A 16507-nucleotide genomic window follows, 5' to 3' on the forward strand; every position below is an offset into this window, starting at 1 on the left:
TGCAATGATTTTATATGTTCATACGAGGAAAATAAGCGCTGTGTGTTTAATATTAAATTCGTTAGATAAACCTTTTCAGAAACGAAATTGAGTGTATTAGCCACTTATAAGTGACTTATAGTTGACTTAACACCTATATTCCGGTGGTGATTAGCACCCTTCCCCCCCCCCCCCAGGTCAGCCGGTCTGCAAGAATATTGTCAATATTAAACCAGTCCACGGTGCAAAAAAGGTTAGGGACCCCTGCTAAGTAGTGCTAAGTAGACCTATCAGTTTTCTCTGTGGGCAGGCTTTGCAGTCGACCTCAAAAATAATGACGGTGTTTCTCGCTGCACTGTTTGCAATAGTGACTTTTCTATTGGCCAAGGTGGGTTAAAATGTAAAAGACATGTTGAGGTGAGTTTAACAGGTGTCATTCGTTTATTAGCATAGCTAACATTATTTTAACTAGCTGGCTGGCTGCTAAGGAGCTACTCTATTGATGTCCTACGTGATGAGGCCAAACTCCCTGTAGAATTGCTTAAAGTTGTAATAGAATAAACATGATAATATAATATAAGTACATATTTTAATGTCACATTTTCTGCATATACCCAACTTGGTTTACAGATTAGACAAAATCACTAAACAAAGTATTACATACACCCTTGGAGGTTGACCGGTGGGGGGTGGGGTGGATATGGGGTTGCGGGGGGCGGGGGTGCTACCTCCCTGAAATGAGTTTTTGCAGGGTGGGGTGTCTGGTACATGGTTAGTAGGGATATGGTGGCTGTGGTCCCGGTGCAGGCCAATGGGAGTAGGCAGTTTAAATGGTTTTAGCATGAACTGGATGAGCTGAAGGACCTGGTTCTGTGCTATACTTCTCTATGACTCTACCCCTTTTGGTTCAACAGCCTGATGGTTGAGAGGTAATAACCCTTACTGAACATGGTGATGAGAATCCTGAAGCTCCTGTACCATGTTCCTAATAGTGGGAAGAGACCATGACCTGGGTGGGTGGGGTCCCTAAAAATGGATGCTCCTTTCCTCCAACAATGCTTTCATGTCGATATGCTCAATGGTGCAGAGGGCCTTGCGGTGATGGGCTGGGCTGTATCCACTACTTCTATTCAAGGGTATTGGTGTTTCCATATCAGGCCGTGATGCAGCCAGTTAATATACTCTCAACCGCACAGCTACAGAAGTTTGTCAAAGTTTTAGATGTCATGCCAAATTTTCGCAAACCCCTAGGAAGCAGCAGTGCTGCTGTGCTTCCTTTGTAATTGCTGGGCCCAGGACAGGTCCACCAAAATAGTAACACTGAGGAATTTAAAGTTGCTAACCCTCTCGACCTCGGATCCTCCGATGGGGACTAGCTCACTGACCTCTGGTTTCCTCCTCCTGCAGTCAATAATCAGCTTCTTGGTCTGCTGACATTGAGTAAGAGGTTGTTTTTGTGGCACCACTCAGCCAGATTTTCAATCCCTCCTATATGCTGATTCGTCACCTCCTTTGAATCAATCTATGACAGCGGTGTTATCAGCAAACTTGAATGTGACATGGAAGCTGTGCTTAGCCACACATTCACATGTGTACAGTGGAATAGAGCAGGGAGCAAAGCACACAGCCTTGTGGTGCACCTGTGCTGACGGAGATTGTGGAGGTGTTGTTGCCAATCCAGATTGACGGGTCTGCAAGTGAGGAATTTGAGGATCTACTTCCACAGGGAGGTATTGAGGCCAAGTTCTTGAAGCTTTCAGGCAATATGTACCATTACAAATTTCCAGATCTGTACTTTATTTTATTTGCATTCATAATTTAGTGACATTAGTTCTCCTCTACTATCTAATCAGTGCATCTAGGAAATGAAATGAAACTCACAAATCAGCAGTACATTTGATCAGACTATGTTTAACTAATAATTCCAATATTGCTTCCATCACACAGAGAAAGTTGTGACTCTGATGATTGTATTTGACATTTCCAATATATTCACTTTTATTTTCAGGTTTGAAGTATTAACAGACTATAAACCACTAATGATCTCTAACAATTGTAGTAGCAAGGTGTGCACTTAGATAAAACATTAGACACTTGATCTCCAAGAACAATTATCATGTCACATATCAGTCAAGGAAGTTACAGATTAAGATATTGTCAAGTGAACATGAGTACACCACTCAAAACAATGAAGTTATTCAAATCAAATTGCAACAAAGCAAGATGTGAATGATGGAAAATCAGATGCATAAACAGAAACCTTAACTGGAAATGACAAGCACTAGAAGACAGCAGGGAATCTGCTGGAAGAACTCATCAGCAGCTCAAGCAGCATCTGTGTGGGGAAAGGAACAGTCCACAATTCAGGTCGAAACCCTGTGTCAAGATTGAGAGTGGAGGGAGGAGATGGCTGGTAATAAGATGAAAGGGGAAATAGTTACATAGAGAGATAGAGGGGAGATGGGTAAATGGAGAGAAGAGGTTGCTAGTATAAAGAGAAGAGAGGAGATGATTAAATAGAGAGATAGAAGGGAGATGGGTAAATGGAGAGAGGATTTTAAAACGCACCCACAAGGAATTCTGCAGATGCTGGAAATTCAAGCAACACACGTCAAAGTTGCTGGTGAACGCAGCAGGCCAGGCAGCATCTCTAGGAAGAGGTACTGTCGACGTTTCAGGCCGAGACCCTTCGTCAGGACTGTGATGTGTGTTAAATGGAGAGAGGAGATGGCTGGTATAAAGAGGAGAGGGGAGATGGTTAGATAAGAACCCAAAGTAATTGGTCAACTGGAGAGGGGTGAAGGATGATGAACAGGTTGTGCCAAGTGGGGCAGAGGTGAGGAGGCAGAAAGTGAGAGGTGACAGACAAACAGAGGCAAACAAAAAGGTCATATCAGAAGCACCAAACGCATGTCACGTCCTCTATATCAGTGAGACTAAGCGCAGTCTAGGTGGCCATTTAGCAGAGCACCAGTGCTCTGTCTGCAGTGACCAGGCTGTGTGCTCCCAGTTGCAGACATTTCAGTTCCCCTTTCCATTTCCACACCAACCTGTCCACCCTTAGCTTTCTGCTTTTCAGGATGAAGCCCAGCACAGTGGCATTGATGTAGTACTGTCACAAGCACCAAAATACAGTGAAATATTTGGTTTTGCAGAACATCCATACAGATCATCACAAAACATACTGTCAATACTTTGAGGTAGTAAAAGGGAAAAGCAGTAACTGAACACAAAATAGAGTTACGGTTGCAGAGAAAGTGCAGTACAGGCAGAAAACAAGGTGCAAGGGCCATTACAAGATAAATGTGAGGTCTAGAGTTCCTATTTAATGTGCAAGAGGTCCATTTAAGAGACTTATAACAGTGACATAGAAGCTCCCCTTCAGCCTAGAAATGCATGTTTTTATGCTTAAGTATCTTCTGCCCAAGGGAGTTTGGAGTGGGGTGGTGGGGAACATTTTGGGAGGGGTCTGTGATTATGCTGGCTACTTCTCTGAGGCAGCAAGAAGTATTGACCATAGAAGAGAGGTTGTGTCTACAACACCCTGCTATATGTTGTGGTCTTGGGCAGAGCAGTTATCATACCAAGCTGGGGCAGAGTCATGGAACACTACAGCACAGAAACAGGCCCTTCAGCCCATCTGGTCCAATGCAAACTATTAATCTGCCTCGTCCCATCAACCTGAATCTGGACCATAGCCCTCCATCCATGTATCCATCCAAATTTCTCTTAAATATGAAAATTGAACCCACATCCACCACTTCTGCTGGCAGCTCTTCCACATTCCTATAACCCTCTGAGTGACGAAGTTCCCTCTCGTGTTTCCCTTAAACATTTCACCTTTCACTTTTAACCAATGACCCAGCCTCGGTGCATTTACCTTATCTATACCCCTCATAATTTTGTATACCTGTATTAAATTTCCCCTCATTCCTCTAAACTCCAAGGAAGAAAGTTCTAATCTATTCAACATTTCCCTATAACACAGGTCCTCTTCTGGTAGCATCAGGTAAATTTTCTCTGCACTTTCAATCTTATTGACATCTTTCCTACAGGTAGGTGACCAAAACTGTACACAGTACTTCAAATTATTCCTCATCAACATCTTATACAACTTCAACAGAACATCTCCAGTACTCAGTACTTTGATTTATGAAGGCCAATGTTCCAAAAGCTTTCGATATGTCTCTATCTACCTGTGAAGCCATTCTGAAGGAATTATGGACCTGTACTTCCAGATCACTGTGACCTACCACACTCCTCAGTGTCCTGATACTGACAGTGTAAGTCCTACTTGGTTTCTCCTCCCAAAGTGCAACATCTCACACTTATCTGCATTTAATTCTATCTGACATTTTTTCAGCCTATTTTTCCAGCTCGTCTAATTCCCAATGCAAGCTTTGGTAGCCTTCCTCACTGTCCGCTACATCCCCAGTCTTAGTGTCATCTTCAAATTTGCTGATCCAGTTTACCACATTATCATCCAAATCACTAATACATCCGGATATAATTATTAGCCATCCCAACCATCACAGAAAAGCCAGTCAAGAGCTTAAGCAAAGTTTTTGACAGCTCTTTAAGGGACACAACATCCATTCAGGCAACCTGCACCGAGTTGGATGGCTGACTGAAATCTGTGGACAAGTCTGGCCTACCTGGGAAGTTTAAAGCCTGGGTGTATCAGCATGGCATTCTTCCCAGAATCCTGTGGCCCCTCCTCGTCTATGCAGTTCCGATCTCGACAGTCGAAACCTTAGAGAGGAGGGTTAGCAACCACCTCAGGAGATGGCTGGGGCTGCCAAAGAGCCTGAGCAGCATCGCACTCTATGGACACCACAACAAACTGCAACTGCCCTTCAAATCCTTGGAGGAAGAATTCAAGGTAACAAGAGCCAGAGAAGTGCTACAGTATAGGGACTCAAGTGACCCGAAGGTGGCTAGAGCAGGGATCCAAGTAAGTACTGGCAGGAAGTGGAGGGCAGAGGAAGCTGTTCAGGAAGCAGAGGCGAGGCTGCGTCACAGGAGGCTGGTGGGAGTGGTCACACGAGGCCGAGCTGGGCTAGGATCCTTTCCAACTCCCCAAATGGACACCAGAGGGAAGGAAAGGCGTCGTCTAGTTCAGGAGGAGGTGAGAGCAGTAGTGGAGGAGATGAGAGCCTGCAAGGCGGTGGAAATGAAGCAACAGGGAGCTTGGACAAGATGGGAGAATGCGGTTGAGAGGAAAGTGACCTGGGCTGATCTTTGGAAAGCCGAACCACACCGCATCCAATTTCTCATCCAGGCAATGTACGATGTGCTTCCAAGCCCATCAAACCTGCACACATGGGGCAAGGCAGAGTGCTCACTGTGCTTCAAGCGAGGAACCCTGGAGCACATCCTCAGCGGCTGTGCAAGGGCACTTGGTGAGGGACGGTACAGGTGGCGGCATGATCAGGTCCTGAAGACCATCGCTGAAGCCGTCAGTGCAGGAGTTGAGTGGGTGAAGCGATCCCGACCCTCCAAGCAAACCATTGCCTTTGTCAGAGCTGGGGAGCAGCCAATACCTGCCAAAAGAACATCTGCAGGCATTCTGACCTCTGCAAGGGACTGGCAGCTGTTGGTGGATCTCGAAGGGCAGCTGAAGTTCCCCAACCACATCGCAGCCACCACCCTGCGACCAGACATTGTCCTAGTGTCTGAGTCTACTAAGCAAGTGGTGCTGCTAGAGCTGACAGTCCCATGGGAAGATAGCTTGGAGGAGGCCTTTGAAAGGAAGCTCTCCAAGTACGCAGGACTGGTCAGCAACTGTCAGCAGGCTGGATGGAGAGCGAGGTGTCTCCCAGTGGAGGTTGGTTGTAGGGGATTCGTAGCCCGTTCTTTAGTTAGAGCCTTCAGCATTTTGGGCATCGAGGGAAAGAGGAAGAGGAGAGCCATCCGCAGTACCACCGATGCGGCAGAGAGGGCCTCAAGATGGCTGTGGCTCATAAGAGGGGAGCCATGGAGTCATAAGTAGCTAGCCATCTGGACGCAAGCTGGGGTCTGATCAGCCCCGGCTGGGTCACCTGGAGGAGGTTGTATGATGTTGAAAGACCCGAAACAGCCGATGATTCCAGGAACATCACTAAAGATGTGTCCAGGAGTATCGATAGATGTATGTACACAGCTTGAGGATACATCTATGAAAATTGGTACAGTCAGGAGTTTTATATAACCCCTTCCACTGGTGCTTCCCCCACTTCATCTTTTAACTCCTGATTCTTCTCTAGTCCTCCCACCTTTGCCCCATTTCCCAACTGAACATTTGGCGGCCCATCACCGATCTTCATCATCTGCCCCCTCATGGTCCAATTCTCTATTGAACGTACAGTCCAGCCTCCGGATTTCTCAACACCCATATCTCTATCTGGTTCTGGTTCCATTTGCCTATTGTCTCTCCCCCAACAGTTATCTTTATCAGCTGCTTGATTTATCAGAGACAAGCATTGGTAGTCTTTTGTGTTCATGCTTATTTCCCTTCAGCACTTGTCTTTCAACACCACTGTCAGTCCTGAGGCAGGGCTTTGATGCAAAATGTTGACAATTCCTTTCCTCCAGAGATGATATTGACCCACTGAGTTCTGCCAGCAGATTGGTTCTTGCTCTAGAGTCCAGTATCTGCCATAACCTATTCTCTCAACATCAGCAAGACGAAGGAATTGGTTGTTGACTTCAGAAGGAGTAACGGACCGCACGACCCAATTTACATCGATGATGCGCAAGTGGAACAGGTCAAAAGCTTTAAGTTCCTCGGGGTCAATATCACGAATGACCTGACTTGGACCAACCAAGCAGAGTCCACTGCCAGGAAGGCCCACCAGCTCCTTTACTTCCTGAGAAAACTAAAGAAATTTGGCCTATCCCCTAAAACCCTCACTAATTTTTATAGATGCACCGTAGAAAGCATTCTTCTAGGGTGCATCACAACCTGGTATGGAAGTTGTCCTGTCCAAAACTGGAAGAAGCTGCAGAAGATCATGAACATGGCGCAGCACATCACACAAACCAATCTTCCATCCTTGGACTTACTTTACACCGCATGCTGTCGGAGCAGTGCTACCAGGATAATCAAGGACACGACCCACCCAGCCAACACACTTTTGTCCCTCTTCCCTGTGGGAGAAGGCTCAGGAGCTTGAAGACTCGTACGGCCAGATTTGGGAACAGCTTCTTTCCAGCTGTGATAAGACTGCTGAACGGATCCTGGCCCAGATCTGGGCCGTGCCCTCCAAATATCTGGACCTGCCTCTCGGTTTTTTTGCACTATCTTACTTTCCATTTTCTATTTTCTATTTATGATTTATAATTTAAATTTTTAAAATTTACTATTGATTTGTACTCCAGGGAGCGGGAAGCACAGAATCAAATATTGCTGTGATGATTGTACGTTCTAGCATCAATTGTTTGGCGACAATAAAGTATAAAGTATCTCTTGTGTCTCTAAACTCTGCATGAACTTCTCAATGAGTTGATGGCTGTATCTGCCTCAGAGCTTGTTGTGAGAGGTCACTGCATTGTCATTCCTGCCCCTATCTTATCTATCCCTTTCATAATTTTGTGTGTTTTCTCCCACAGTCCAAAGGCATGCGGGGGGTAGATTAATTGGTCATTGTAGATTGTCCCATGATTAGCTTAGGGTCAACCGGGGTTGTGGGGTTACGTGGTTTCAAGGGTCAGAAAGACCTACTCCATGCACTGATTCACTAAATAAATAAATAAAATATCAGAACCAGCCGAGGACCCTGGATTAGTATTAGTATAGACTTTACAAATCTACAATGTTCCTGATCACATACTCATCATTGTTGACAACTATAGTAAATCCCCAATTGTCAGTTCAACATCTCTGAAAGCTGTCATTTGAAGGTTTGATCTTATTTTTACACTGCTTGACTGTATTATATATCTAATAAAATGCTGAGAAAGTAGAAGCCATTTTGCCATGTGGTCCAAACTATCTTCCAAGAAAATTATTCCATTGGTTCCTTTCACCTTCATTACTTCCTCACACCCTTGCAGCTCATTCTTCTTCACACACAGCTTCATCCATCCTGATTCTTTTTGGCTTATACAAGGGATGATTTATGGCACACAATTAGCCTATTGGAATGTCCTTCACTTGTGATCGGAAGCCAGAGCAATGGGCAGAAACCTATGTAGTCAACAAGTCATATAATTGTAGAACACAAAAATGGGCTTCTTGGCTTATGTACCGTAATGGTCAGGAAAGAACATGCAATCACAGCATCCAGCATCAGGATTGATCCCAGGTCCCTGAAGCTATGAGTTAGAAGGACTATCTGCTGTAAAACCATGCCACCCTGATAATGGAGAGTAGGCCATCATTCAATAGAGATACGTTCAGGAAGCTTACTATCTACTTAGAGATTTCACTCTTCATAAGATCATGCCTCACTCTTGTACAAGTAGTGAAGGTGACAAATTTAGGCGCTGACAAAAATCATCTGTACCACTTTCTTGGGCTGAAAAGATATAATGCCTGCAACATTTTTATTTCTTACGAGCATATTCAGAAGCAGAATCAGGTTTAATATCACTGCTTATGTCATGAAATTTGTTGTTATGTGGCAGCAGTACAATGCAAAATATTCGACAAAAATTTGCTCATTTAAACCGATCTTGCAAAACCCATGTGTACATACTGTCCAGAGGTATCCCACAAGCTAGAAAAAAAATGTCTACAGGTTGTGACGAAAACAAGAAAATCAGCATGATGGTAAATACAGAGATGGTATGAAAAGTCGACTTTGCACAGTGACAGTCAGTAGTTCTTGTGAAAAGTGAAAAGGATTAAGTAAGCAAATCATTCCAAATGGTAAACAGCATTCTGAAGTGACTGTCACAAAGGGTACATTGGACACATCATTGCATGGAGTGCAAAGCATCACACCGAACAAAACAGATGGCAAACTTGAATTTGACCATCTCAACCTCAAAGAAGGAATTGAGCAATCCCAGTTGATGCAGGTCATCTGGAAATCACCAAGCCACATTTGTGGCACGAGTAAACTTCCTTCATGTCTGAAAGACTGAAAATATGAGTTCAACTTTAAGAAGATAAGAATTTTTAAATTAACATGATAAGGGATGTAATGTTAATGTGTTGATATGTTTACTGTGCATGTAAGTTGTTTACGATATACAGTATATAAAAGTGACTTGGACATAAATGTGGGTGAGTGGGTTAGTATATTCGCAAATGGTACAAACATGTAAGTGTAAGGTGTTGCATTTTGGGAAATCAAATGTAAGGGAAAAGTCTTCAATTTATGACAAGATGCTTAACAGCATTAATGTACAGAAGGATCTTGGGGCCCAAGTCCTATCTCTCCGAGAGTGTCAATGCAAAGAGATAGAATGGTAAAGAAGGTGTATGACATGCAACCCCAAACATCCCACCCTGCAAAAACTCATTTCAGGGAGGTAGCACCATCAATTTGCAGGAGACTCCCAGAACTTCAGGGAGAGGTGGGATGTCTGCAATAGAGTAGCTCTTCAGCAGCTAGCCAGCTAGTTTAAATAACGTTGGCTATGCTAATGAACGAATGACACCTGTTAAACTCACCTCAACATGTCTTTTATGGTCTTAACCCAGCATGGGCAATAGAAAAGTCACTGTTGCAGACAGTGCAGCGAGCAACACTGTCATTATTTTGACCCCTATTAGGCAGGGGTACACTTTAGGGTAGTCTGGGGTGACGTACGTTTTATATTTTCTTTTTTTGGAACACTCTGCCATGGCGCTCTCTCTCTTACTCTCTCGCTCACTCTCATGCTCATGCTCTCTCTCCCTCTCAAAAAATCGATTTCCGAGATATTGTATATAATTTGTGGGCATCAGGGAGCCACTATCAATATGCGGGAGACTCCCAGAACCTCCAGGAGAGGTGCGATGTCTACAACCTTTCACCAATAGAGACATAGTCAGGAAGTCATCATGCGGTTATAGCAGAATCACCTTTGTTATTGCTGATTCATATATTGCAAAGTGTGTTCTTTTGCAGCAGTGAATAGACATAAAATTACTGTAAGTTTAAAAATAAATTATTAGTGCAAGAAAAAGGGATAATGAAGTATGATTCTTGGGACATTCAGAAATCTGAGGGCAGAGGCGAAGAAACTGTTCCAAAACCATTGACTGTAGGTTTTCAGACTCCTGTATTGCATGAGGAATATAGTGTGCACTCTAATCTTTCCATCACGGGAAGAATGTGGAGGCTTAGGAGAGAGATCAGAAGTTAACCAGGAAGATTGCATGATTACAGGGTATCCATTATAAGGAGAGGTTGGACAGATTTAGGATGTTTTCTCTGGAGTGGTGGAGGTTGATAGAAGTTAAAAGGCAGAATGTAGACAGGCAGAATCTTCTTCCCTGCCTAGAAATGTCAAATACTAGAGGGTATAGATTTAAGGCAGGTGGGGGGGGGGGGGTGTGAAGGTGATGTGCAGGGCAAGTTTTTTTTAACACAGATAGTGAGTGACAGGTTGTAGTGGAGGCAAATCCAATAGTGGCATTCAAGGAGCTTTTAAATGGGCATTTAAAGCTGGAAATGAAGACATATGGATCATGTGCAGACAGAAGGAATTGTTTTAATTTCGCATCATACTCGGTGCAGATATTGTGGGCTGACAGGTCTGTTCGTGTACTATACTTTTCTATGTTCTTTGTGCACAAGTGCCTCACTGGCTACAAGCAAATTGTGAAGTTGACTGATTTAAGTGCTAACAAAAATCGTCTATGCTGCTTGTTGAAGGGAAGGGGAATGATTTCAGAGATATCCCACAAGCTGGATAATCAGCATCCACAGGAAGCAACATAAAAAAAGAATCCGATGCTCACGGGCAGACAGTTAGAATGCTGCAGGTCCATTTAGCTGCACGGAATGACACCACGTAGAATTGTGAAGAAAGAGCACAATGATAAACAGGTCATCAAAAAAGATGAGGAAGGATAAAACTGGACATGGACAATTTGATAGACAGGATTCAGTTTTGGCCCAGGGATAGGAGTAGAGGCTGAGGTGTTGCTTTTGTGATTGGAAACCCATGTCCAGTGATATACAACAGGGATCAATGCTGGGGCCACTCATCAATATCAATGATCTGGATCCAAATTAAGGAGATGTGATCTGTAGCTTGCAAATCAGGTGAACTTTAGTGCAACACATTAAATTCTACAGGAACTCCAATAGGTCAGGCAGCATCTGTGGAGGGAAATGCACAGCCAATGTTTCAGGCCGAGAGTTTTCAGCAGGATTGGAAAGAAAGTGGGAAGGTAGCTGGTATAAAAAGGGTCAGTGGTGTTGTTGATAAACTGAATAGTTTTTGGCAACAAAACAACAGTGACCAGTACATCACTGGACAGGTTATTCAGTCCACAATGTTGTGGCAATCTTGATGCCAATTTATACTAAACGATCTCTTCTTGTGATCATCCATATCCCTCCATTCCCTTCCTATTCATGCGTCTATCTGAAAACTTCTTAAACTCCACCAAACTGCCTGCTTTCACTACTACCCATGGTAACCCATTCAAGGCACCTACCACTCTCTGCATAAACATACTTGCCCCTCACTATGCCTTTAAATTTCCCCCTTCTAACCTTAAAAGCATACCCTGTGGTATTTGACATTTCTGTTCTAGGAAAAAGATTCTGTCAACCTTATCTATACCCCTCTTAAATTTACCCCCCTTGTCCTCCAGCACTCTAGGAAGAACAACCATGTTTGTCCAGCCGTGTTTTACACCTCATACACTTTAATCTAGGCAGCATTCTGGTAATCCTCTTCTGCATCCTCTCCACAGTCTCCATATCCTTCCTATAATAAGGCAACCAGTCTGCACACAATATTGCAAGTGTGGCCTGACTGCCTTACTCATATACTCAACACCCTTACCAATGAAGGCAAGCATTCCACACGCCTTCTTTACCAATTCATCCACTTACGTAGCTACTTAAGGGGCTGACTATGAACTATATAATGGCACCAATCCTTGCAGAATACCACTGGTCACAGACATCTAGCTGGTAAAGCAACCTTCCATCCTACTCTCTCTTCTATGGACATGGCAGTTCTGAATACAAACTTGCTATTCACCTTGGACCCATTTATCTTTATCCACTGAATCAACCTGCCATGAGGGACCTTATCAAATGCCTTACTAAAATTCATGTAGATAACGTCCGCTGCCTTACCCTCATCAAGCACTTTAGTCACCTCTTCAAATAACTTCGTAAGGCCTGAGCTACACTGCACAACGTCATGCTGATTGTCCCTAAGCAAGAAGTACCTTTCCATATGCTCATAAATCCCATCCCTTAGTATCCTTTCCAATAGCTTCCCTCCCAGTGACGTGAGGCTCACTGGCCAATATTTACCGGGATAATCACTATTTTCCATCTTGAACAAACCACATAACTTTTGCTACTCTCCAGTCTTCTAGGCCTTTGCCTATTGCTAGTGAGAACACAAAGATCTTTGACAAACCCTCAGCACTCTCCTTACTTGCTTCTTTCAATATTCTGGAAGATAAGCCATCAGGCCTGGGACTTGTCCACGTTAATGCGTTTGAGAAGACTAACACTACTTCCTCCTTAATCTCAAAAAGCCCCTGCACATTGGCATGCTTCACTCCTTTCACTATCCTCCAGATCCTTCTTCTAAGTAAGTAGCACCTCAGCCACTTGCTCCAAGTATAGATTTCCTCCTTTAGCCTTGAGCAGACCTACCCTCTCCTTGGCTATCCTTTTTTATGTAATTAAATATAAAATGCCTTGGGATTCTCCTTGACCTTGCTCACCAAGGACATCTCATGGCTCCATTTGGCCTTCTTAATCACCTGCTTGCATTCTTTCCTGCTATGTTTATATTCCACAAAGGCCCAGTCTGATTTTATCTTTCTAAACCTTACGGATACTTCTTTCTCTTTCTGACTAAATTTAGGACTGCTCAGGTCATCCAAGGTTCTCTTACCATCCCATCTGTGTCTTTGCTCTTTACCAGAACACTCCAATCCTGAACTCTGATCCACTGGTCTTTAAACAACCCTCACATGTCAGACGTGGACTTCCCCTAATCATCTTATAATTATCCCTCCTCATATTAGCCAGTTCTGCTCTAGGGGAAAAAGTCTTTGGCTGTTCACTCTCTCTTTTATTCTCTAGTGCACCGCTATCAAGTTCAAAGTTCAAAGTACATTTATTATCACTGTATACTATATACAACCTTGAGATGAATCTCCTTACACAGAACAAAGAAACCCAATCAGACCATTTAAAAAAGACCGCCAAATACACACTGTGCAGGGGGGAATAAACAAATCATATAAACAATAAAAATAAGCAAATAATATTCAGAACTGAAGTTCATAGAAGTGGGTTTGCAGCCATGAAGCCAGTCACAGCTAATCCGGGAGTCCATTAGTTGCAGGCTACAGCTTCAGACCAGTGCAGAGATGAGTAAACCAAGTGAGCAACGAGCTGATCACAGCCCATCCCTCTCCTCTGCCCTCAACACCCTGACCTTTTCAATTCAGCTCTGCTCTTAGCACAGCCAAACAATAGGTTGTTCATCGCTCTCCAACTCAGCCCTGCAGCTTCAATTCACTCTCAGGCATGATAAGAGAAAAAATCTAGCTCGCTCAACCTATCCTCATTACACAAAAATTGTAGCAAGATGGCACCAGCAACCACCGTGTCTTACAGCTACGGTATGTCCTGCAGACAGTAAACCAAACTACCTCTTTTTCTCCTTCTTTTAAATATGCTTCTACTACTACTCTGTGTGCAGTTAGAGCCATGAATTTACAATTTTGGGCTGACTGAGCCGTCTGGTGCTTTTGCTGTCTCTGAGGGAACTCAGTGTAGTTGAGAACAGAGTGTGCCACATGGCAGAAAGCAAACCCATGATCAGCACCAATTCTGTACCAACTTGCCAATTAAAGCGTTGAGCAAGATTGAAATCAATAAGGAGAATAGTGGAAAGCGAGTGAGTTTTCATTGCCATCTGCCTGTGTTTGACTGGTCTCCCTCTCCCTCTTGCTCACTGCTGCGGGAGGAAGGCGCGGGAGACTTGGTCTTGGTAAGGTCTGATCAGCATGGTTTATAGATTGCACTTGTTTTTAGAGGACTCTGCCGTTAATGTTATATGTGTTTCTGGTTTCTGGTTGATGTTTTGGGCTGAAACTCTTCTGTCCTGCTGAAAGGTCTTGGCCCAAAGCGACGACTGAATTTTTTCCTAGATGCTGCCAGGTCTGCTGTGTTCCTCCAGCATTTTGTGCGTGTTGCTTGGATTTCCAGCATCTGCAAATTTTCTCTTCTTTGTGATTTGCATTTCTAGACTGTTTCAATTACTTTGCGGTTTGATGTTTAATATTCTGTGTGTTATTCGCTTGTTTTGCCTTTTGCACAATTTGTTCTCTTTTTTTGCATGTTAAGTGTTCAATGTTTTCTTTGAATGAGTTCCATGGCATTCCTTTGTTTCATGGCTGTCTGCGGGAAGACTAATCTCAGGGTTGTATACTGCAGACATACTTTGATAATAAATGTATGTACTTTGACTTGACATGCCTTCTAGTCCAGGCAGCATCTAGTAAATCTCCTCTGCACCCTCTCTAAAGCTTCCACATCCTCCTATAATGAAGTGACCAGAATTGAACAAAATACTCCAAGTGGGGTCTGACCAGCATTTTATAGAGCTGCAACATTTCCTCGCTGTTCTTGAACTCAATCCCACAACTAATGAAGGCAAGCACACCATACACCTTTGTAACAAGCACACTTATGGACACGGACCCCAAGATTGTAACATCTCACACTACTAGATGTTTAAATATTTTAAAATAAATATTTCTTGTTGGTTTTTGCCTGCAAATTAGATGCCATTGGATTCTAAATAAAACAGATGGAGCTTGAGTTGACAAAGAAGAGGTGTGAGATATGTTGACTATACATAAAGTGAAAAGGTCAAGCCAATCAAAAAGGATATACCCAAGGTTCCTGAGGGAAGTAAGGGTATAAATTGAAGAGGTAATGGCCATGCACCCAATATCGACAAATTTGGCAACTGGGTGGTCATAAACCATACAGTTTTGTCGGAAGAGTGTGTTCAACAAATTCAGGCCAGTTATTTAAGTCTGGTGGTAGGGCTGTGTATGAATGGAAGGGGAGAGTTTTTAGAAATGTTAGTTAGGGACAGAATTGGCAGTCACTCAGACAAGTATGATTTCATTACGGAACACCAGCATGGATTTATTAATAGCAAATTGTATTTGACTACCTGATGAAAACTGTTTTTTGGTGTGGTGACAATGAGGTTTAAGGAGTATGTGTCTGGTGTGCTTCTGATTCTGTTTGTACATTTCCACTTAAAGAAAACTGTGTATGCATTCATAAAATAGTGTGCTTAGTATCCTGGGTGTCAGTTAAAAAAAACAGCTGTCCTATACTGTGGCGTGCAATGAGCCTGACAAATTAATAACAGATGCAAGGACTACACTGCCATTGGCTGCATGAATTAGAATTCAAAGTTAGCATTTTAGTTCCAGATACAAAGAATGATGGATTAATGTCTCCATCTTTCCTCATGCATCTCATGTATGAAAACAACACCATTTAGTTTTTGAGAGATGTTTAATGAGAACAGAAGCAAGTCCCAGAAGCTGTGCCACTAACCTGAAATTCTTGTTTCTAACTTAATCGGGTTAAATAAGTTCAGCGTTTTCAAACGTTTCGATTTGTTTAATATTGCAGGTTTTTCAAGGATGTGGGCAGCCTAAGTCAATGGCAAGTGGACGTATGACCCGTTCTGTTTCAGAAAATTTTAATGCAAGGTTCAGACCCTACAGCCCAGAGGAACGACCAACCACAGCGGCTGGTACAAGTTTGGACAGACTAGTGAGTATTAATACATTTTTACTAACTATTCCTCCATGCAGCTTGCATTTTCTAAAAAAATATATACTGTATATATTTTATATATAATGTATCTGTCTTAGAATTTATTTAAAGCAGGTCCATCAAAAAATCTAAATTAGCAAGTACAAGTTTCAAAATAGACAATATACAAGATGTCATTTCCACACTTGCAATATGAATTTGAACATTAAAACAGTAAGGATTAGAGTAGAATAACACAACGATATGATGTCTCAGTATTCAACATTTGCAGGTAGTTCTCAGTTTACTCCTGTTGAGCAATTATGTTTCATGTATAACTGTTACTCTAATGATATAATCACTTTCATCTGGGCCCCAGATTACTAAACAAAAATTACTGCTTTTAGCAACAAACTTGGATGGTTGAAGAGCTTCAGACACTTATTTCACACAACATTTTTCCAAACATTTATGAATCTTGAAGCTTACAAATTTTCTTTTCCATTCACTCTGGCTATTCCACACTAGATGGCCACCACTCCACCTGATTTTGGTGTTGCTGAGAAAACAATTTAAGGTAGAACTGGAGATTTTTCAATATCCACCACACTATA

At 42.9% G+C, this 16507-nt stretch overlaps 1 protein-coding gene across 1 annotated transcript in view; it reads left to right on the forward strand.

Annotated features, from left to right (window-relative positions):
* Window positions 1-16507, forward strand: part of gpc6a (glypican 6a) — an 822751-nt gene that overhangs the window by 743038 nt on the left and 63206 nt on the right. Inside the window, exon 6 of the mRNA XM_063048515.1 lies at window positions 15768-15911. Coding sequence (XP_062904585.1) covers window positions 15768-15911 — 144 coding nt within the window. The remainder of the gene's footprint in view (window positions 1-15767; window positions 15912-16507) is intronic.

Source organism: Mobula hypostoma, chromosome 5, assembly GCF_963921235.1.
Source record: "Mobula hypostoma chromosome 5, sMobHyp1.1, whole genome shotgun sequence".
In the NCBI taxonomy this organism is placed as follows: Eukaryota; Metazoa; Chordata; class Chondrichthyes; order Myliobatiformes; family Myliobatidae; genus Mobula; species Mobula hypostoma.